Source organism: Dama dama, chromosome 4, assembly GCF_033118175.1.
Source record: "Dama dama isolate Ldn47 chromosome 4, ASM3311817v1, whole genome shotgun sequence".
In the NCBI taxonomy this organism is placed as follows: domain Eukaryota; kingdom Metazoa; phylum Chordata; class Mammalia; order Artiodactyla; family Cervidae; genus Dama; species Dama dama.
This window is the reverse complement of record NC_083684.1, coordinates 8,256,798-8,280,089: the sequence shown is the minus strand read 5'-3', so window position 1 is coordinate 8,280,089 and position 23,292 is coordinate 8,256,798. Positions and strand designations below refer to the sequence as shown.

At 47.6% G+C, this 23,292-nt stretch overlaps 1 protein-coding gene across 4 annotated transcripts in view; it reads left to right on the top strand.

Moving 5' to 3' along the window:
* PDPR (pyruvate dehydrogenase phosphatase regulatory subunit) overlaps positions 1-22,425 on the top strand; it is a 41,045-nt gene extending 18,620 nt beyond the window's left edge. For 3 of the 4 annotated variants that reach the window (XM_061137711.1, XM_061137715.1, XM_061137718.1), the window contains 13 exons: positions 179-300; positions 1,078-1,195; positions 1,920-2,069; positions 4,273-4,465; positions 5,678-5,802; positions 7,425-7,580; positions 8,057-8,190; positions 8,564-8,712; positions 9,189-9,301; positions 10,397-10,491; positions 12,130-12,219; positions 15,937-16,119; positions 17,836-22,425. In XM_061137711.1, coding sequence (XP_060993694.1) covers positions 179-300; positions 1,078-1,195; positions 1,920-2,069; positions 4,273-4,465; positions 5,678-5,802; positions 7,425-7,580; positions 8,057-8,190; positions 8,564-8,712; positions 9,189-9,301; positions 10,397-10,491; positions 12,130-12,219; positions 15,937-16,119; positions 17,836-18,240 — 2,033 coding nt within the window. In that variant the 3' untranslated portion in view covers positions 18,241-22,425. The remainder of the gene's footprint in view (positions 1-178; positions 301-1,077; positions 1,196-1,919; positions 2,070-4,272; positions 4,466-5,677; positions 5,803-7,424; positions 7,581-8,056; positions 8,191-8,563; positions 8,713-9,188; positions 9,302-10,396; positions 10,492-12,129; positions 12,220-15,936; positions 16,120-17,835) is intronic. The other variant, XR_009692079.1, reaches the window with a different exon arrangement.
* The last annotated feature ends 867 nt before the right edge of the window (positions 22,426-23,292 follow it).

Here is a 23,292-nt window from a genome sequence, read left to right as displayed (position 1 = left end):
CAGTCTTGGGAAAGGCCCATTTCTACCATCTCAGGATTTGGTTCCAGGAGTATTTTGGATTCTAAAGTTAAAAAAGTACGGACCTGGCCTTTTCAGTGTTTGTGGAGAAGCTGCTGCAAATGCCTGACTCTGAGACAGCGGATGACGATTCCCCAACTCTGTGTTTACCTTGGGACAGGTGTTCAGATCTATGACCGGACAAGTATTCTTCATGTTATGGTCAAAAGAGGTCAAGTCACCGGTGTGGAGACGGATAAAGGACAGATCCAGTGCCAGTATTTTGTCAACTGTGCTGGTCAGGTAGGTTAGTGACAAGACTGGTCACTGACTTTCTTATTTAACTTTTGTCTCCAGGATTTTGGGGTACAGACGTAAGGCTAGTTTTCTAATGGACTAAGCAGACGTCTAGGACACACTGTTTCTTATTTGGCTGGAAGAACTCGGAATCCCCCCCTCCATACAGGAAGCTTGCCCTCGCCCCTCGTGTGGAAGCCGGGCGACCATCCCCACTCCTTCCTGGCCGAGGGGCAGCCCTGCTCAGGGAGGCCCAGAGAGTCAGCGCGGACAGCACCCGGTCCCAGATCAGGGCTGTGTGGTGGTTCGTGTCATCCCACCACCAGCAGATGCGTGTTGGGGGTGCTCCTGTGTCGGGAGCGTGGGTCCCGTGTCCAGGACACTAAAGCCTGCAGCTCTGACGGCAGGCTGGTCCCTTGGCCCCCTCCACAGTCTTAAGGGCACCCGGGAGTACTTTCCGCCACGTGGACGTCTTCATGGTTGGTGTTTGGGGTTCGCAGTTGAGGCCCGGCGTTTCGTTCAAAGGGCCTCACTGGCTCCCCACGAGCTCCTCTTCCGAGCTGGTGACTCTGTCTCTGCTCAGAAAGCAGACTTCGTGGCTCACCCGGTACCGTGTTGCTCCCCTCTGAAAACGTTAGGAACTAAAGCTGGAAGTCGGCTTCCCACAGCAGACATGGGGGAGGGAGCGCCCAGGAGCTGCTTGAAATGACACTCGTCTCAAGAGGCTGCACCTGCTCACGTGTCCTTCTGTTCCTCTCCACCCATCCCTCTGTCCGTCTGCAGTGGGCATACGAGCTGGGTCTGTGCAGCGAGGAGCCGGTCAGCATCCCGTTGCATGCCTGCGAACACTTCTACCTCCTGACTCGCCCCTGGGAGACCCCTCTGCCGAGCAGCACACCAAGTGAGGACTTGTGCCTTTTTTTACTCTTGTCTCCTTGCCCCTGTTCTGTCCTCTGCCAAGAAGGGCTTTCTGCTGAGGACAGACTGCACCCAGAAGAGTCTTTTCACTTCTTTTCTGGAGCATGTTACAGGGAGGTAGACCCCGTTCTAACCTGACTTGAATGTCTTTTTATGAAAGGATGGCCAAAGTGGGCGTGCCATTTGAGCTGGTTTGTTCCTTTGTTTGCAAGCTAACTGTAGTCCCAGACAGAGGTCTGAATTGGGCATGTTTGGAGTGTAACCTAGAGCTGACATAATGCTACCTGTTGGGGAGATGCCACAGGTGAGCTCTAAACTCGGGCTTTTCAGTGACTCCGCTGTAGGGAGGGTTCGATACCACTTGGAGGCCTTCATCCCTGGAGTGGGCTCTGCAGCCCCTGTGTCAGGCTTCCATGTGGCACAGTGGCTTGATTTTCAGACTAGTCAAAGTTTCTAGGTAAGTGATTGGTATAGGGGTAATCTGAAAAACAGACTCCACAGTAAATCTGGAAGGAGCACCCTCGCCCACGACCAGGGAAAGCATTTTAAAGCTAACGAATGCTTGTGTTTACTGAGCCCTGCCTGGTTAATCAGGGCAATTCTAGATATCTTTGTTTAACTTCCTTTTCTGTCCATGTGACAGCTGGCTTGCCTCTAAGCCCCGTGTTCTCTTCTGCTCCCCACCCCTTTGTCACTTTCTCTCTCAGCTGTTGTAGACGCTGATGGAAGAATTTATATTCGGAACTGGCAGGGGGGCATCCTGTCGGGGGGCTTTGAGAAAAACCCAAAGCCAATTTTCACGGAGGGCAAGAACCAGCTGGAGATTCAGAATCTGCAGGAAGACTGGGATCATTTTGGTATGTAAACTAGATTTTAACATGAGTGCCTTATATTTGTCTAAGATGTTATACATTAAAGCCTTTTCAGGAACACAGGCATATCTCATTTTATTGTACTTCTCAGATACTGAGTTGTTTTTATAAATTGAAGGTTTGTGGCAAACGCTGCACTGAACAAGTCTATTGGCACCATTTTCCAACAGCATTTTCTGACTTTGCATCTCTTGAATTTTGGTAATTACAGTAATACTTCAGACTTTTTCACTGTTATGTGTGTTATTGGATCTGTGATTTGTGATCTGTGTATGTTTTCAGTGATATATCTATTGTATTAATGATCTATCTGTTGTATCGGTGATCTATCTATTGCAAAAGATAGGATTCGCTGAAGATTTGGATAATAGCATATTTTAGCAGTAAGGGTTTCTTTTTACCTTTTTATAGTTTTAATAATATACTGAAGTCTGAGTGGAAATTGTTTTTAATGGTTTTTTTGAGATAAAATTGATGTACAATATACAAGTTTCAATATACAGTATACAAACAATATAGCAGTTCTCAATTTTTAAAGGTTATGTTCCATTAATAGTTATGAAATACTATATTCTGTGTTGTACAATACATCCTTGTAGCTTATTTATTTCATACATAGTACTTTGTACCTCTATACCCCCTCCCCTTATCTCGTCCCTTCCCACTTCCCTCTCCCACTGATAACCACAAGTCTGTATCTGATTCTTTTCTGTTATATTCACTAGTTTCTTTTCTTTTTAGATTCCACATATAGGTGATAACATACAGTATTTGTCTTTCTCTGACTCATTTCACTAAACAATACCTTTCAAGTCTGTCCATGTTGTTGCAAGTAGCAAAAAAATTTTTTAATAGCTGAATAGCAGTCCATTGTATGTATTTACCACATCTGTTGATGGACACTTAGGTTGCTTGTATATCTGGCCAAGTATTTTTTAATTTACAGTTTTTGGTATGTATATTGGTATTGTTTTTGCTTTTTTTGTTTTTGGTGTTCTTTTCCCCACAAGGCTTACAGGATTTTAATTTCCTGACCAGCTATTGAACTCCATGCATACACCAGTGAAAGTGTGGAGTCCTAACCACTGAACTGCCAGGGAATAATCCTGTCCATTGGTTTTTTAGACATAATTCTATTGAACATATAATACAATATAATTTTTATATGCGCTGAGGGAACCAAAACATTCACATAACTCACTGTGTTGCAGTGTTCACTTTATTATGGTAGTCTGGAACCAAATCGAGGTATACCTGTGGTTCCTTACTTGATCTTTGTAACAACCCCATTTTCTTGTCCACAGTGGTTGTCTGGTCTAAGGATACAGTTATTGGCAAGCCAATTCAGAGACCTAAAATTAAAATCTTGGTTAATTTTGCCTTCTCACTTTTTTGCCTAAACTCATTGCTGAAATTTTAGGCTAGGAGGAAACCTACTTTTTTTTTTGTGGGGGGAAACCGTCTTTTGATAGGACTTCATTTAAGATGGAAGAGAATTTTTAAAAGTGAAATTGTTAATATGTTCTTTTACTCAATTTTTAAATAATTTTAATTTATTTAATAGGGAATATAATCATGTAATTCCAAATTCAAAAGGTATGAAAGGGTCTGTCATGAAGAGTGTCCTTTCTTCCACTTGAACTTAATTTTTTTCCCTTAATTTGGGGAAATTTCAGACTTTCACAAGTGAAGAGAATAACACACAGATGTTTCATGTCCCTGCCAGCCAGCTTCAGTCTGGCTTCATCTTCATCCCTGTCCCACTGGATCTTTCCCGGGTGATGGACTGACCTTAAAACAAGCTGAGGATCTGTCTTTCACAGCTGCTAGAATATAGGAAAACACTGCCTTTTATCGTGTATCTCTTTGGGGGCCTTTTAATTAAGAACTCTTGTCCTACCACTGATGCCTGTGAGATTTTATTTTAAGCCACACATAGTATCTGCTCTTCCATAACACCTCCTTTCTACAAAATATCTTTTTTTCTCCGTCTTTACAACAAGAACTTTGTAGGGCTGTCCCGTAATTCCACCAAGGTTTCTGCTTCTGATAGATGGCCCAGTTGGCTCATCTCAGAAAACCTCCCCAAGACACTTTGGGAAAGGAGCGGGAGGCGAGGCGTGTAGGGGAAGGCAGTTTTGAGTCCCCTCAAGCTGAGGACTGGGTTTGGGTCTGTTGTGTCGCTCAGAGCCCCTGCTGAGTTCCCTGCTGCGTCGGATGCCACAGCTGGAGACTCTGGAGATCGTGAAGTTGGTGAACTGCCCCGAGACCTTCACCCCAGACATGAGGTGCATCATGGGCGAGTCTCCCTCGGTGCGGGGCTACTTCGTCCTGGTGGGCATGAACTCTGCAGGCCTTTCGTTTGGTGGAGGAGCTGGAAAGTAAGTCCTTCCCACTCCCACTCGGCTTGCTGGGCTTCCTCCTTTCTTCTTGTTCACATGGCCTGTGATGCACTTAGTCCAGCGCGTTTGTAGTAAGCGGGCGACTCGTGTCTGCAGAGGGCTGTCCCCTTAAAGGCACTCGCCCCCGCCCCAGGCACGTCCCTGTACACAGTGTGTTTGGAACCCCCTTTGGAGTTAGCCTGGGAACCAGTGGGGTGTACATCTGTACCACTTCAGTCCTAACAAGTGTTGCTCTTCTGAAGGTGTTTATTTGAGCTTGGAAGTAGAGATGATGAGTGAAGCAGAAGATCATGCTGATCACAGAAGTTTTTATTTTAAAATTTGGTACTAATAAAAATAAAGCCAGTGTCAAAAGGACAATACTGTAAAATTCCACCTGTGTGAATACATAAGAGTAGTACAGTTCATAGAGACAACATAGAATGGTGGTTTCCAGGGGACAGGGGTGCAGGGGGTGGTCTCTGTTTACTGGATATAGTTTGTTCGGGAAGTGAAAAGAATTCTGGAGGCGAATGGTGGTGATCATTACAGACAGTGTGAAAATACTTAACATCCCTGATGTATATACTTGTAAATGGTTAAGATGGTAAATTTCATATTGTCTGTATTTTACCACAATTTTTTAAAATTTTTAATTAACTGACCAGTAAGTATACTTGGGTGAACTGTAGAATGGCTCTGAAGACAGTTATGGATTAGAAGTTACCAAAAATGTTTGGAGCAAAGGTGATATAGCCATATAACTGTATAACCTCCTCCTGAGGTGACTGTTTTACAGGCAAAAAAAAAAAACATCAAAATATAGAGAGTACATTTGTGTGTTTATTTTAGTCTTATTTCTTCACGCATGAGTACTAAGTCACTTCAGTCATGGGTGACTCTGCGACTCTATAGCCTGTAGCCCACCAGGCTCCTCTGTCCGTGGGGTTTCCCAGGCAAGAATACTGGAGTGGGTTGCCATGCCCTAATACTTCCCAGGCAGCCTTACCATTAGTGCTCATGTCCTCATGGTGGTCTTGTGAGAGCAGTAGATGGATCTCATTTGCTTCTTCCAGAAGATAAGGAAATTAGAGAATGACTCAGCCAGTCTTGACAAGACAGGGTCTTTAGATCCTGTTGGTGCTTGAGTTCTAGTCCAGCACTGAGCATGTCACGGTGCCGAGAGGCCTGGCAACTTCCCCCTTTACGCAGGTACCTCGCCGAGTGGATGGTGCATGGCTACCCCTCAGAAAACGTCTGGGAACTGGACCTGAAGCGGTTTGGAGCCCTCCAGAGCAGCCGAACCTTCCTGCGCCACCGTGTCATGGAGGTCATGCGTGAGTGAAGCTGGGTCCCCACCGCCCCTCTCTGCCCGCGTCTGACTGGCTCTGTCTCCACGGGGCAGAGTCCTCCTCGGCTCTTCAGTAATCGCGTCAAGTCGGGCTTCTGGTGTTGGCCCGTTTCAGGCCTGTGTTAGGGGCATCATGCCCCATGACATGTGTGAACTCTTTTGTTTAGTGTGTTGTGCAGGGCTTACCTCCGTGACCAGAAAGTGGACTGGGACGCACGGGGGTCACTGCTGTCAGACTGGTAGCAGCAGCTTCTTGTCATTGCCTTCTTTTCACTTTGCTGGGTCACAGTGAATGCTCACACACGCCACTTGGTCTTTGAGATCATGGTTTGCTTTCCAAGGCAGAGAATTTGTCACGTTAGTCTCAAAGCATAAGTGACTCTCAACCATTAACCCACCATATGCTCACCAGATAGGAAACCACTTCTCATGTAAATACCAGACATGCATTCCTGCTTTCTCTTTGTTTTCGCTCCTGACTTTGAAGGATTACTACCTTGTCTTGGCTTTTTATTTCCCAGTGAGCCCTTTAGAGATAGCTTTAAAAAAAAAATTATATATATATATAATTTGTTTATTTTTGGCTGGGTCTTTGGTGCTGCGTGCGGGCCTTTCTCAGTTATGACAGGGAGGGCTGCTCTGCTGTGGTGTGCAGACTTCTCGTTGCGGTGGCTTCTCTTTTTGCTGAGCACAGACTCCAGGCCACACGGGCTTTGGTGGTTGTGGTGCACGGGCTGGTAGCAGTATGTGTGACTGCCAAGATTTTATATTTTCTGTGAAAATCGTAATGAAGTTTGAGCTTCTTGATGACTTTTGGGGCCCTTCTCTGATTCTCATGAGTTGGAAATTTCAGGCATGACAGAAAATGGGAAATTGGAAGGTAGAACCTAAAGCCCAGAACAGATCTGGACAGCTCAGAGAGGCCAGCATGGCTTGCTTCTGCCTCAGCAAAGCACCTCTTGTTTGGCCTTGTGTGAAGTCATCTTCTCTCTGGAAGAGACTAGAGATCATACTCTTTCTGGATATTTTTACTTTTTACGGTTGCAGATTGGACATTAGGAGAAGTGAATTCTGCCCCTAGCTTTGTTATGTAAAAATGTCACTGGGACAATACTGTGCAACCTGTCAGGTTCCAGAGCCACCATATCAAGTACGCTGTGTGCTCTTTTGCTTAAGAAATGGTTAAATACTAGGGCAAGTGTGTGCCAGGTCTGACTCCAACAACACAGGCCCTGGAAAGAAACAGGTGCCAGTTTTTCACACTGTAACCTCCTGTGTAGACGTGACCTTCATCTCTGCTGGGAGCTCAGCAAGGTTTAGAACTCTTTCTCCGATTGTTTCTACCTGCTAGTTTAAAAGTAATTATAAACAAAGGTCTGGAGTTGTGCCGTGACTCACAGCTGTATAACTCTGTGGAGGGGCGACACCAGCTCTTACAATGCGGTCCTTCCTCCTGGAACATTCCTGTCACACTAGGTGCTGTCGGGAAATTGGGCTACAGCAGCCTGGAAAGCATGCTCTTTTGAATGGAAGCAACCCCGGAGTCTCGTGGATGTGGGTGCTCAGCTCTGTGGCTTGGACTCTCACGGCCTGCTCTTCCACCCCTAGCTCTGCTCTACGACCTGAAGGTTCCCCGTTGGGACTTCCAGACTGGAAGGCAGTTACGCACCTCTCCTCTCTATGACCGGCTGGACGCGCAGGGAGCCAGGTGGATGGAGAAACATGGATTCGAGAGGCCAAAGTACTTCGTGCCACCAGACAAGGGTAAGAAGGCACGTTCTCATATTTGTTCTTTTTGTCCTAAGAATAATAAATCTTGGTCTGGTTCTGTTTTAAGTTATTTATTTTTGGCTGTGCCGGGTCTCTGTTGCTGAGCATGGGCTCTCTCAGCTGTGGCCTGTGGGGCCACTCTCCAGCTGTGGTGCACGGGGTCTTGTTGCAGAGCACGGGCTGTAGGGCACGCGGGCTCCGGGAGTTGTGTGCACAGGTTTAGTTGCTCCATGGCATGTGGGATCTTCCTGGGTCAGGAATCAAGCCTGTGTCCCCTTACTGACAGGCAGATTCTTAACCACTGGGCCACTAGGGAAGTCCTAAACCTTATTTTTAAATGCATATAGCTTGACTGTGTTCCCGGGAGAATAAATAATAAAAACCAATTATACTGTCCTAAGCTATCAAGGAAACTCACCAGGACAAATCCCCTCCTTTTCTGTCTTCCTTTGGTTTTCTCTGTCCTGTAGACCTTCTGGCCTTGGAGCAGAGCAAGACTTTCTACAAGCCAGACTGGTTTGAGATTGTGGAGTCCGAAGTCAAGTGCTGTAAGGAAGCTGTGTGTGTCATTGACATGTCCTCTTTCACAAAGTTTGAAATAACAGTAAGTATTTGAGAACCAAAAGAACAGATTCGGAAACATGCCTGTTTATTACATGCCTCTTGTTTTTCATCCATCGCTTCAGAACTGATTCTGTAAGAACTCTGGTGTAGTTTAGTGTGTCAACTGAATTATAACATTTTCTGGAACTTTTAGCTCTTTGTGTCTGATGCTTTCTCTGCTTGCAGAGGCCCGTCTGACACTAGAGTCAGCAGCTAGCTTCCCTGAGCTCCTTGCAGTGGAGTAAACCTGCAAATATTGTTGTATGAGTACCAGCTAGTTGAATTTTCTCAGCAAGTGACCTTGCACGCCAGGCCGCATTGCCAGCCAGAGGTTCTTACATCTGCTATCTCTGTTTCATTCCCTAACCCTACAGTCCACCGGGGATCAGGCATTAGAAATTCTCCAGTACCTCTTCTCCAACGACCTTGATGTGCCCGTGGGCCACATCGTGCATACCGGCATGCTCAACGAGCGTGGCGGATACGAAAACGACTGCAGCATAGCCCGGCTGAGCAAGCGCAGGTGAGCCAGGCGCCACCCCGCTCCCTCCTCACGCAGGCCCTAGATGGCGTGGCCACTTCTGCAGGACACCGTTAATAACACTGAGAACAAAAAACATTTCATTAATGCATGGCCAGTTCATCAGCAGCGCCCGTGCATGCGCATGCATACACACCCCCACCCCTCCCCCCAATGAGGAGGGGAAAAAAGGCACCAGATTATGTAAAACCTAGTGTGGAAAGTTAGTTATTCTACTTGGAGAAGGGGCCTTATCTTACGTTAGTAGGCTGTATGGTTTCTCGGCACTGGCAGGACGCCAGAACCTTGCTTTGTCCTGATGTGGTGTGTCCTAGAAGGATGTGCTCTTGGATCCTTCCCTGAAAGCTATGAGACCACTGGCCATGTTCTGTCCGTTGCTTTGACTCTAGCTGAGAGCCGACTGCTTCCTGATCATTTTTCTGCTGCCTGGTTTTGATTACTTTTGGTCTCACTTTCAGTTTCTTCATGATTTCTCCAACCGACCAGCAGGTCCATTGTTGGGCTTGGCTTAAGAAGTACATGCCAGAAGACAGCAACCTGATTCTGGAGGACGTCACCTGGAAATATACCGGTAAGGGGCCCGTCAGCATCAGGGGGCCCTCGGGGGTCGGCTGGCCCAGTGATCCAGGTTTGTCTTCTCCATTTGCCTTCTTCACATCTGATGTTCAGGAGTGTCAGAGTTAGCATCTTGTAAGAGGCTCCTGGTCATGGCCAATCGATCCCACATGTTATAAGTGGAGTGTGGGATGAGTTATTGCTTCTCTGTTTGTGTGTTTACCGCTGTATCCCCTACAGTCAGCCTATGAGAGTGCAAATATTTGTTGAATTAACGCATGACTCATTATTAAATTATTTTAATTCATTATGTAAGTATTGTTTTCGTCACAATTTCCCCTTAGTTTTTTTTTTTAGTAAGTAAATACTTCTTAAGGATAGTTAACTTATTTCCTGATTATCTCCCCCTCAGCAGTCCTCTCAGGGAGCAGCCCTTTCTCTTCTGCCCCCTAATTCCAGCTTTAACCCCTCCCTGCTTCTCACTTAAAGGACCCTTGCCTCACCTCCACCAGACCCTCAGTGTACTGACAGCATTGTAGCAAACATGATGGCCTTCTTGCCACCAGATTGGAATACTGTAGAAGCTTACAGAAGCCAGGCTGTTTTCCAGTCCATCTGAGGGTATCTGATGTGTGATGCGCTCAGCTGCTGCCACAGATCCCAGCTGGGGGCAGCTCTCCTCGGGGCTCTCCTGTTACTGATTTGTGTTTGGGGCTTTCCATCTCGCAGCCGCACTGGGAAGAGGAGGAGAGCGGGACCTGTGTGGGTGCTCAGGGCCAGCCCTGGGAGTGGGCTCCCGTCCTCTGGCCTCATGCTCCTGGTCTCGCTGCAGAGGAGGCTGTAGAGTCTCGTCTTCCTCTGTACCCAGGAAGAGGCCACAGCTAGCCAGGCTCTCACATGCCAGGAGTCAGTGGCAGCACTTGGCAGCCTTGTCAGGAGAAGTGTGTTTGCCAGAATCTAGGTGCATCCTAGGACTGCCTAAACACAGGAAGGTTTTCATGGTCTTGCCACCCAGGCCCGGCCATAGGTGAGCACGTCCAGAACAGACCTTCCTGATTGGCTCAGCAGTCCACCTGGAGCAGCCAGACATGTCCTGCTCTTTCCCCTTTAGCCCTCAACCTGATTGGTCCTCGCGCTGTGGATGTGCTGTCTGAGTTGTCCTATGCCCCCATGACTCCAGACCACTTCCCAAGTCTGTTTTGCAAGGTGAGTACTGGGAAACTTCTAGTTTTTAAATAAGCAGGGAATGTTCTTGTACAGAGATGGCAATTACATGTTCTCATTATGGTGTTAACATCCACAGAGTGTGTTCTTATGCTCATTAAGCAAACAAAATGAGTAAGTCCACTATTTTCCTTTCCTCACAGTCTTATTTAATAAACATTGATATCTTTAAAGTGGACCTAACTTTTCTCCATATCAGTTCTATATGTTTATTGCTTTCTGTGAAAGTGAAAGTCGCTCAGTCATGTCCGACTCTTTGCAACCCCATGGGCTATACAGTACATGGAATACTCCAGGCCAGAATACTAGAGTGGGTAGCCTTTCCCTTCTCCAGGGGATGTTCCTGACCCAGGAATCAAACGGGGGTCTCCTTCAATGTAGGCAGATTCTTTGCCAGCTGAGCCACCAGGGAAGCCCAATAATGCTGGAGTGGGTAGCCTATCCCTTCTCCAGCGGATCTTCTCAACCCAGGAATCAAACTGGGGTCTCCTTCATTGCAGGCAGATTCTTTACCAACTGATCTGTCAGGGAAGCCCATTGCTTTCTGTAGCAGTGGATTACATTTTTATGTTGTAATATTATGACACTAATGCCAAAAAACGCCAACCAAGGTCAGGCCCCTTCTCTCCATGCAGAGCTTCCTCCTTTCCACACACGAAGTAACTTCTGTGTAAGTGGCCCCTTCGGATAAGAAATGGCTAGGTGAATCCCTAAACAACATACGTAGTTTTCTTTCTTACACTTGGCCACTAGATCTGAGTGAAACAAAGTGCAACTGAGTAAAAGGAAGGACAGCCGCGCTCTGGGAAGCAGCTGATGGAGAAGTCGGGACGGACGGGTGTTTTGGCAGCTGTCACAGGCAGCTCTGGGACAGTTACTGAGGGGTGCCCTTTGAAGTTCACACTGAAGTTAGGATCCTCTCCTAAGTGAGTTCACAGCCCTCTCGTCTCTGTGGCGCAGTTAAAGCAGCAGAGAGCTCTGTCAGCTGCCGGCCGGCCCTGTCAGAGCCCTGTGTTTGCTCAGAGGAGAGGCTTGCCCCACACCCCCGTGCCTGCAGCACACTGCCCCGACCTGCTCCCCACGGCGGCGGCGGCCTGCTGGGGCCTCAGGGGGCTCCCCACAGCCCGCCGCAGAGCGCTATTGACTCAGAGGCCCTTTTGGGTCACGAGCTGCTGGAAACGTGCTCAGAACATGGGGAGCCCAGTGTTGCCCCCGGGGTAGCAGGTGAGCCGGCGTCTTCTCTGGGGCAGGCGCCCAGGGCTGGCCTGCCAGGTCCGCGAGGGAACGTTGGCCTGCTCTTCACAGCTCCTGACGTCCTGACTGAAACTGCGGCAGATCTCCAGCAGGACTTTGTGGAGAGAAGTGTTTCCTGCCTGTCACACACTGCCTCCGCTCCCCCAGCGGCTGGGCTGGCACTCCTGAGCTGGGCGTTGGGAGGCTGGGCTCTGTGCCTGGTGACCCAGTGCCTGGAAACAGACCATCGGGGAAGAAATTCTTCATTCACATGTGTCTGTCTCCTTCAGGGTCAGACGCAGGGAGGGTGCAGAGCTAATGAGAGGGCTCCCAAGACCTTCACTCCTCTGACACCTCCGTGGTGACCCGCTCCCTTGGTCTCCACAGGAGATGAGCGTGGGCTACGCCAACGGGATCCGGGTGATGAGCATGACGCACACGGGCGAGCCAGGGTTCATGCTCTACATCCCCATAGAGGTGAGCACCACGGGCGGGGGCAGGGCGCGTGACAGAGGGTATGACATTTTTAGCTGAGTTGCGTACTGTTTTCTGTAGGTCTAGACCACGTACATGGTCTAAAATTAAACATCTCTAAAATGTGTTCAGTGCCACTGACCAGTTCTCACCAGCCACCAGCAGTGATACAGTTGTTAGTTTATATCACGTCAGAGTTTTGTAAGTATGGAAACAAGTTCAAAGACATTTTCACAATCGCCTTTATAGAAACTCGTGGAAGCATACTGTATTTCTTCATGTTGATTGTTTTACTGAACAGTTTACAGATCTTTCCCTGCCAGAACCTAAGAAAGAGCTTCCTTTTCCTTTCTTTCTTCATTTTTCAATTAAAGTGCTACAGTATTCCATTATATACTTGAATTATTTATTTTAAAAAAGTATTTATTTGGCTGTGCTGGGTCTTAGTTGCAACATGTGGGATCTTCAGTCTTTGTTGCAGCACATTCTTTGACCAGGGATGGAACCCAGGCCTCCTGCGTTGGGAGTGCAGAGTCCTAGGACCCCAAGGGAAGGCCCTGAATCATAGTTTAACTAGTCTACTATTAATAGACATTTACGGGGTTTCTCGTCCTTGGCTGTTATAAAAAGTTGTGCAGTGAACAAGAGTACCTTTTTCTTTATTGCTTGTACCAGCACAGACTTGTCACGCTTTGGGCTGATGGGTGCAAAGCAGTTTGTCCATGCAGTTTTATGCAAGAGATTGAGCTGCTTTTCAAAACCCAGTCCCCTCTGAGTAAAAACATGTCCGCAGGCCCACACAGCTCCGCCTGCCCCCTGCCCTTCTCGCTGCTGCTCCTAATCACGCGTCTTCCTGCCTCTCGCTCCCGGCCCTTCACTCCCTGCTGGACCAGCGTCTGAAGCCTCGGGGCCTTTCCGCCGGCCCTCCCGCTCTCCTTGGCAGTCCGCGAGCCTCGCCTTCTTGATGAGACCTTCCTTAAAGCTGCAGCCACCAGCCCCCTCCTCCCTAGACCTTTCTCTGTTTTTTCTTCAGGGTGCTTACCAGTGTCTCTCAGAATATATATTTTCTTTATTTTGTTCAACAGATTACCTGTTTTAAATACAGATTTGCTGATGGCAGGGTTATTTAACTTCTGTATTCTGTTCTGTTTATCCAGGACCACATTATCTTATTTATTGAGTCTTTATTGTTCATTTTAGTACTTGGTAATGCTTATCCTCCCTCACAGCTTAGAAGACTCTGGAAAATAATTCCTATTTCCTCATGCTCCCTCTTAAACATTTATAATCATCTAGTTAAAAACACCCTGATTTTTGGGGTTGTGTTATGTTTGTCAATTAGGAAGAATTGACATTCTTACATGTGTTGAATATTACAATCAGAATGTACCTTTTTTATTTGGGTTTGTGTGTGTGTGTATGACCTTCAGAGGTATTTTGAAGTTTTTCTCATGTAGATGTTATAAATTCATATGAATACTATTTTGGTGGTGTTGCTATTGTGAATAGGAAGGGTATCTTTATTCTAGTATCTTCTAGGTGATGATGATTTCTAAAAGCTTTTTTCTTCTGTTTATTAATGCTTTAACCTGTTTCCTTCCTAAACTGTCTTACTGTTTATAGCTGTTTTTTAGTTGTTTCTCTGGAATTTCCAGAGTTCAGTTTTACCATATACAAATATAATCATTTTCCTTGTTTCTTAACAATTTTTATTCCTGCATTTTCTTTCCTGCGTCCAGTTGTGACAAGCAGCAGTGATCTTCAGCATCCTCACGTTCTTGACATCAGTCATATTACTCATGGTGTTAGGTTTCCTTTTAATTATTGAATGAGGCATGGATTTACCATCTCATAAAATTTCATCTGCTTTTTCACACTCAAATGTTACGATTTGAGAAGAGCTGATATGCATATAGTTGATACATTTTGCCTATACTGACAGGGGATCAACTGTGAATATGATCACTGAGGTGTTACCACCCGCTCCTGGGTCATTAATCAGCAAAGCCCATCAGGAGGAGGAAGCCCTGTTTCCTACCTGATCTTCTTGGGCTGGTCCCATTCTTACTCATGTTTTCCATAGAGGTAATTTGTGCACTGCTTCGGTTCTTTTCAAGCTGGTTTTTGTCCTCAAGAAGGTTATATCTGTCTCTTAGAGGAGATGGCTTCCAACAGCATGGTGGCAGATGGCAGATTGTTTGTTTACCCTTAATCCCTGGCATTTAGTGAGAAAGTGAGTAAACGGTAGGGACCTACTTTTCCCTTTGCTCGTCTTCTCTAGCCCAAGACTAGTAACTTGCTTTCGATCTTTCCTCCTCTGTCTTCCTCTTAACTCAGACACAAAGCATTCAGCTTGAGATGCTGAACCTGCCTGAGATGCAGCTCATTTTTACTCTCCTTGCCCAGCCAGTCCCCACTGGTCTCCTCCACCCGCTCTGCCATCTCCAGTGTCTCACTTACACACATACCACAGGCTCAGACTGCCTTTTCCACATCTAAAATCGTCTTGACCACATTGTTCTGTTTAGTTAAGGCCTGTTTGGCTGCAGTAGTACAGTTCATAGAGCCATGTACATTAAAGAATAGCAGTACCAATGAAGCTGCTTTTTCTTTTTCCCTCCAGTTATATTCAGATATAATTTATATATATCATTGTGTAAGATTAAGGTGGACAGTATAATGGATTGACTTACATAGACTTAGTTAGCATCCACTATCTCATACAGTTTCAATAAAAAGGAAAAAAAACTTTTTTTTCCTGTGATAACTCCTCTCAGGATTTACTCTTAACTGTCGTATGTATCAGACAGCAGTGTCAGTTGTAGTCACATGTTCACTACATCCCCAGTGCTTACCTTAAAAGGAAGTTTGTACCTTTTGACCACCTTCCTCCAGTCCTCACCCCTCTACCTACCAGTAACCAATCTGGTCTCTTGTTCTATGAGTTTGGATGCTATTTTGGGTTTGTCTGTTTTTTTTTTAACAATTCCACACGTAAGTGTGGATTATATAACATCTGTCTTTCTCATTCCTCTGTCTTGTTTTCTTTGAGTTACAGTTTTTAAAGTAAACAGTATAGTTGTTGGGCTTTAGGCTTAACATAGTATGTTTAGATTATTTGCTTTCAATTTGGAAAATTTTCTGCTCATTTAAGTTGGAAAACTTTCTGCTTATTTAAGTTATCTGGTACTTAAACATGTCTGGAACCAAAAACAAAGCAGTGTGAGAGACTGGATGCTGCGGGATGTGGGGGGAGGGCTCTGCTTTCTGGGGTCCTCTGTGACCTGCTCCAGGGCTAAGATGCCACAGTTGCTGTGACAGATCACAGTTGTGCCTACACGTCTAGAGTTACGTGCAACACTAGCTTCACAGCACGGGCCAGTGCACGGGGTCAGGACCAGGGTTGGGGAGCAGGGGCAGAAGAACATGGCAGGAAGGATGCTCGGCTGTCAGAGAGGCGGTGACAAGACTGGTCGTTTGCTCAGTGGTAAGAGAGCTTCTGTGAATTATGTTGTGCTGCTGTGTACTTAGATCCTAGACATTCTACAGAAGTGAAGAGACGGGTGCTGCTTTCCTGGAGCTTAAGTCTGGGCTGTGGCACTTGGGCTCCTGAGGATTATAGCCAACCTCCTGCCCTGTCCAGGTAGCAGGGACAGCCGGCCGCGCGCCATGTTCAGTGCTGAAGGTCTGCTCACTTTGACCTCTCATCTCTCCCTCTAGTATGCCCTGCACGTATACAACGAAGTGATGAGCGTGGGGCAGAAATACGGAATCCGGAATGCTGGGTATTATGCTCTTCGTAGTCTCCGAATTGAGAAGTTTTTTGCCTTCTGGGGTCAGGACTTAAACACCCTCACCACACCCCTGGAATGTGGAGGAGAGTCTCGGGTGAAGTTAGACAAGGTATTGTACTCGTGTGCATACTCTACTCCCAGCTCTCCAAGCAGGGAGCCCTCAGGAGAACAGGAGGAGGGTGTACAGGGGTTGAGGCCTCAAGATGTCTGGGGATAAAACACAGACTAAGGAAACACGACAAGTAGACAACACGTGTTTGGGGCACTTGCTCTGTTTTAGACTGAGTGCCTTCTGGGCGGTCTTTCAGAGTTGGTTATGGCGATTCATTAACCTGCCACAAACGTGTACAAATGAGTCACATTCAACTTCCTAATTTTTCTCGTTTCAAAATTAATACATGAAAATGCTTTTTTAAGTCAGCATTTTAGAGGATAAGCAGTCTTCCCCCTCTGAGCCCACCCAGCCCTCCTGGCAGCTTGCCCAGAGGCGCCAGTGCCCTGTCTCCTTTAGCGTCCGTGCAGGGTGCACAGAGGGCTCTCCCCCCACTGCTTTCCTGATCGTGGTGCTTGGACACGACACACACCTTTTTTCATTGAACAAAATCTCTTAGCAGTCATCCTCTGCCAGACAACACAGTAGATCTCTGCTGCTCTTTTTGAGTGATTAGGTAAGTATTTTTCTCTGATATAAAAGTAAAGAATACTCAGTTTGGAAAATAAGAAAAAACAGAATTAAAATCACTCATTTTTTTTCCAAGACAATCACTGTTAAGTTTGTTTTAGGGAAGAATGAGGGGAAGGGATAGTTGGGGAGTTTGGGATGGACAGAACACACTGCTATATTTAAAACAGATAACAAACAAGGACTTACTGTACAGCCCCGGGCACTCTGCTCAGTTTTGTGTGGCAGCCTGGTGGGGGAGTTTGGGGGATGGATACATATATGGATCTATATATGGATATGTATATATGGTTGCGTCCCTTCGCTGTTCACCTGGAACTATCACAACGTTGTTAACTGGCTCTCAGTTCAGTCCAGTCCAGTCGCTCAGTCGTGTCCGACTCTTTGCGACCCCACAGACTACAGCACACCATGCCTCCCTGTCCATCACCAGCACCCAGAGTTTACTCAGACTCATGTCCATCGAGTCAGTGATGCCATCCAGCCATCTCATCCTCTCTCGTCCCCTTCTCCTCCTGCCCCCAATCCCTCTCTCAGCATCAGGGTCTTTTGCAGTGAGTCAGTTCTTCGCATCAGGTGGCCAAAGTATTGGAACTTCAGCATCAGTCCTTCAATGAATATTCAGGACTGATTTCGTTTAGGATGCACTGGTTTGATCTTGCAGTCCAAGAGACTGCAATTGGCTATATCCCAATTAATTGGCTAATAATTGGAATATAATAATATTCCAATATATTAATTGGCTATATTCCAATATAAAAGGAAAAGTTCAAAAAAATTTACTTTATTCTGCTTTTTTGTACATATGCATAAATATTTATATACACATACTGATATAAATGGACTTTTCGTTGAGATTATATAAAAACATTGCTTTTCTAAAATAGTTCGAACAAGCACTTTTAAGCGTAGATTTTTCTGTCTGTTTTGTTCTGTGTGGTCGTCTTCTGATTGAAATGAGTTTATAAAACAGAACGATGTGTATGTACCTGTGCTGTTACAAGGATCCTCTGAAGGTGTCTGGTGTTGGGAACGCAGTTTTCCGCACAGTGGGAAGCCGCGTTCTCCCGAGCTTGCAGGGGGGAGGGGCGGAGGGCGGACCACCAGGGTCCTGACCGGCTGAGCGCCGCCTCTCTTTCCTAGGGCGTGGATTTCATCGGGCGCGACGCGCTGCTACAGCAGAGGCAGAACGGCGTGTACAAGCGCCTCACCATGTTCATCCTGGACGACCACGACACAGACCTGGACCTCTGGCCGTGGTGGGGGGAGCCCATTTACCGGAACGGGCAGTACGTGGGCAAGACCACCAGCAGCGCCTACGGCTACACCCTGGAGCGCCACGTGTGTCTGGGCTTCGTGCACAACTTCTCCGAGGACACGGGGGAGGAGCAGGTGGTGACAGCGGATTTCATCAACCGGGGGGAATATGAGATCGACATTGCGGGACACCGGTTCCAGGCCAAGGCCAAGCTCTACCCGGTCCCCTCCCTCCTCGCCCATAAGCGCCGGAAGGAGGAAGTGGAGCTAAGTGACTTGCACGGGAAGTGAGGCCGGGCGGCCTCATCGTCTCCGGGCTTTGCTCCTCCCCCTGACCCCTCCCTCTTCCTGAGTTAAGCGTGGCCTCCCAGCTCTTCGCTCCTGGTGGACTCTCCGCTTTTCACTCTCCCTTTGCTCCCTCCTCTCTCCCTCCATCTCCTCCGCCCCTGCGTCTCCCATCTCCTGGGCTGGTCGCGGCCACTCCGCCTCTCAGGTCCCCAGGGGCAGAGGGCAGGCGCAGACTCCCTGTGAGGCAGGTTGTGCTGACAGCCTGACTGCACGTGCGGTGTCTTGAAGCAAGGCAGGCTGCAGGCTAAGTGTCCATCTCTGTGGGGCGCTTTCCGTGGAAGAGCTTGTGAGTTCTGGGCCGCCGTCTGTGGAGCGGCTTACGCCTCTCAGCAGGCAGGGCCTCCTCCCGCTCCCGTGTGCTCCGGGTTGGCCCCCTGAGCCCTCTGTCGGGAGGATGACCACCTGCCTCGCTGATGAGAGAGGCATCGTGGGGACGATACCTGGGGGTTGGCAGAGGTGAACAGTTCACCCTCCTGGGCCTCCCCACTGACTCGGTTATCAGACTGTTGGGCAAGTCTCTTCATCTTGTAAGCTTCTTCATCTCTTGCTAACCTCTACAGTGAGGGGGGTTTTGGTTGGTTGGTTTGGCTGAATAGACAAGTAAGCCACACTGTTTGAAGAGAAAGGCCAGTTTGCCTTCTGGGTTGCTTTTCCCACCTGACAGAGTCTGACCTCAAAGTACAGCTCAGCGATGCTGAGTCTTCTAGAAACAGGGCTGCTTTTCTTCCAGCTGCTCACAGTTCCGCCATCCCACCTTGACGCTCCTCTTCTCCAAGCACACGTGACTTTCAGGTCAGCCTCCTGTACCCCTGCCACGGGAGCCACTGGCTCAGCGGACCTTATCCCCCTTTAGAGCAGGGCAGGGGAGGCAGGCTGGCACCCTGGTTGAGGGAGTGAGCCTGGGGCCATACTGAGTGGGCGGGGGCCCCTGGGACCCCAGGTCTGGCTTCCCCCACAGAGGAGAGACAGAGCCACCCGGAGGTGCCCTGTCTGATCCCAGTGTGGGGAGTACATTACCTGAGCCCGAGGTCTGCTTCCATCTTCTCTTTCCAGCCACCTCTCCACATCTTCTGGAATAGAAAGTGACTGGGGTGAGAGGGCCCTGCACGCTTTAAGCATTGCCTGTGTTTGCTAAAGATCTCCTGGACTGTGATATCCATCCCCACACGTCATTTCCCGTTGCAGACAAATTGCTGCTAGAGACTTGAACTGTAGCCTTTGGTGTCTTGGCTGCATTAGTCCTGACAGGTCTGTAAGTATATTCAAGATGATCCTTTCATGTTATTAGAGAAGCTTAAACTTCTCAGATCTCTGCCTACTCTGGCATTTCTCTGGGATCTCTGTTTACCCACTTCATCACTGACTTCAGTGTCCATCTTCTTACAAGGTCTTCACTGTTTTAATGAGGGAGTATGTGATTAGAAATCTGTTGGGGGTTTGGCATTTTGATGTAAGTGTATATTTAACGAGTTGGGAGATGCTGCTTCCAGGCAAAGAGGAGGGGTGCTGCCAGCTGGAGAGCACAGAACAGCAGCCTTGGAACTTGAGGGAGCAGGACACGAGCCCTCGCCAATGCAGGCGTTGCCAGCAGAGAGCTGACCGACCCAGGAAGATGGAGACTGACGTAGAACTAAAGGTATCCCTTGCTCAGTGCCACTGCGAAGTTGGCTTTATAAATGAAAAATTGTTTGGGACTGAATCCAAAAGAAATTCTAGATTTATGTGTACAGTACAAGATATTAAGATTCTAGGGGCATCACTTATTTTTTTGAGTGCCCTGAAACTTACATATTTACCTTCTGGCACTTTACATTCATCCTGGAAGTCTCGTTTGTTTCACTGAAGTAGGCAATATGAATCCGGTAGGTTTCTCTCTTTGGTCCTCAACTGAAGAGAGTGACTCCTTCCTGCCTCAGGCATAGTTGACAATCAAAACATCCTCACTTCTGTATCACTTCCTTGACTTGGGCACTCGGCCTGTGACAACTCATCTCTTTCTTCTGGAGACTCGAGGGTTTGTTGAAGGGGTGGCTGGACTCTGTTTTAGATGGATGAACTTTCTTCCCTGAAATGATTTGTCTTGCGAGAAGGGGTCCACAATCTTCTCAGCATATTCAGTTGAATCCTTTTGAACCTAGAAATACAAAGTGTGTTGGCTTCAAACAGATGGAAAATCCAGGTTGCAAGTCTACCAGGGGTCTCCTCCTCCCTCGAGATAAGCCCCCTAGTTACTTGTACCACGTGTAAGTCCCATGGTGATGTGATTGACATTGGAGATTTCTTGTCTGTAATAAAAGCTCTAATTGAGAAGGTTTTCACACACACAAAGAGACAAGAAACCTGCCTGCCTGGGTAGCCCGTTTGACGTCCCTTAGCCTGTGTTTTGGTCACACAGCACTGCATGGGCGGGACATGCTCCAGGAGACAGAGCCGAACAGTTCCCACCACATTCAGGTGCTCTTCTGGGGGGGTCCCTGTACCCCCAAATGCACGCTATGCCATGTAGCCCAGCGATTAACCCCAGTCTCACCTTGGGCCCAGAGTTCCCATTTCTACTGGGGCAGCACCAAGTCACTTCCACTTGATTCTCCTCAGGAGGCATGTGGTCCTTGGACTCTACCTCCTTGTACAGACCAGGAGTTTTAGCTGCATCTCTTCTTTCCTAGGCTGTTGCTTCCACGAAAGTAACGAAACATGAAGAATAACTCTTCAGCTTGCTTATTTCCCCTACCTTTGCATGCATTGGAGATGTTAATCCTGTCCCCCACCACGTGTGTGGCTGGAGTGACAGGTGCTTCTGAAAAGTGATTTTGCGTCACTGAAGAAATGACCCCCCCTTGATTTCAGCCTCTAAAACCACTATATCAGCTGGCTTTCAGGCATTAACTACAAGGTCCTTTTTGTGTCTCTTTGTTGCCTCTTGGCCAGTGTAGTCAGTGAGGATTGTCTTTAGTATCCAATAAGGAGATCTGGTCAACAGTGTTGAATACTCAAGTATAACCTACTATTTCCTTTTCTTTCTGCACACCTTCCCTCATCGCTCAGAAACCTTGATGTGAGCAGCATTTTCTCAACACCATACAGAGGAAGTTCCTCCTGAGCGAGGACTCTTCCTCCTGCAGGCATGTGGCCTCAAGCACAGCTGAGTAGGGGAGAGACGACAGGTGACCAGGCCGGGCAGTGAGTCCTGAGGGGCTAGGGCTCCCCTGTGAGTGCGTGCCCCATGCCCCTGCCACTCTACCCTCCACATTACGGTGCTGAGTTAGCTGTAAGGCTCCTTCATTGTCACTCTGGGGCTGGCGTCTGCAGCCCCTCACCACTACAGATACACTATTTTTTAAGAAGACTGAGTATTTTTGTATGTCTTTGCCTTCTCTTTGTCCATTAAACACCAGAGTTGTTCCTTGTATAATATGATTCTTGACTTCTCTGAGCAAAACCCTTGGAGAAATGCATTTCTTCATGGGTCATTTTTCTCATATTTAGATACACCTGTTTTTATCCTTTGCAGACTTCCTCCCTTCTCATTTTTCTGTCTCTCAAGGACAGAAATTATAAGTCATGGAGGGGATACTTTTAGCACCTGTTTCAACAGATTGATTCCAGGATTCCCTTTGCACACCAGGAACTGGGGCTTGGGGCCCTCCTCCACCCGGCCAGGTTCTAGTGCCTTACACTCCAGAGCGTCACACGGTGGACGGAAATGGAAGAAGGACCTTCAGCAGGTGGGTGTGGGGTCGAAAGCTTCTGCAGCTCATTCCAGTGAAGGGTTTTCCAGCAGCACAGCTAACGCTACTCTCTAGTCAACCCCTGGGATGTATGAAAACGCCATTGTGACTGGTGTAACAGCTACAACTCATTCTTTGCGTTTGTAAATGTGCGGTTCAGCTCAGCCCTTTCCCATCCCTGTCAGCATGTGGTCCTGCAGCTGTGCAAGGCCCTTTAGTAAACGGATCTTTCTCCCGCACCCTGGGGATGACAGGCACCCAGGGCGACCGAGCGTTTCTGCCTCCGTGAATGCGGCATTAACTTTGTGCACTCTGTTTCTGTCAAGCCAGATTTCAATTAAGGTTTTCTTTTCATGTTACTAAGTTTGTAAATGAATAAACAGACATTTTCTGTACTCTTGCTATGTGTCCTTGAGAAATGTTCTGCATCTGTGGTAACCAGGTATGTGTATTTACCATCACTAAGGATAAATATTGTGCATAAAATCATCTGTACCTGTTATCAGAGTGTACCAGGGAATTTGGAAACAGGTAAAGAAGATGCCTGTCTAAATCCAAGGCTAACTCCAAAGGAGGCATTCCAAACACATTCTGTACAGTGACGTGCCTGGAACGGGGGCGAGTACCTTTAAGGGGACAGCTCTCTGCAGACACGAGTCGCCCACTTACTACGAATGTGCTGGACTAAGTACATCACAGACCATGTGAACAAGAAGAAAGGAGGAAGCCAAGCAAGCCGAGTGGGAGTGGGAAGGACTTACTTTCCAGCTCCTCCACCAAACGAAAGGCCTGCAGAGTTCATTCCCACCAGGACGAAGTAGCCCCGCACCGAGGGAGACTCGCCCATGATGCACCTCATGTCTGGGGTGAAGGTCTCGGGGCAGTTCACCAACTTCACGATCTCCAGAGTCTCCAGCTGTGGCATCCGACGCAGCAGGGAACTCAGCAGGGGCTCTGAGCGACACAACAGACCCAAACCCAGTCCTCAGCTTGAGGGGACTCAAAACTGCCTTCCCCTACACGCCTCGCCTCCCGCTCCTTTTCCAAAGTGTCTTGGGGAGGTTTTCTGAGATGAGCCAACTGGGCCATCTATCAGAAGCAGAAACCTTGGTGGAATTACGGGACAGCCCTACAAAGTTCTTGTTGTAAAGACGGAGAAAAAAAGATATTTTGTAGAAAGGAAAGTTGCTATGGAAGAACAGATACTATGTGTGGCTTAAAATAAAATCTCACAGGCATCAGTGGTAGGACAAAAGTTCTTAATTAA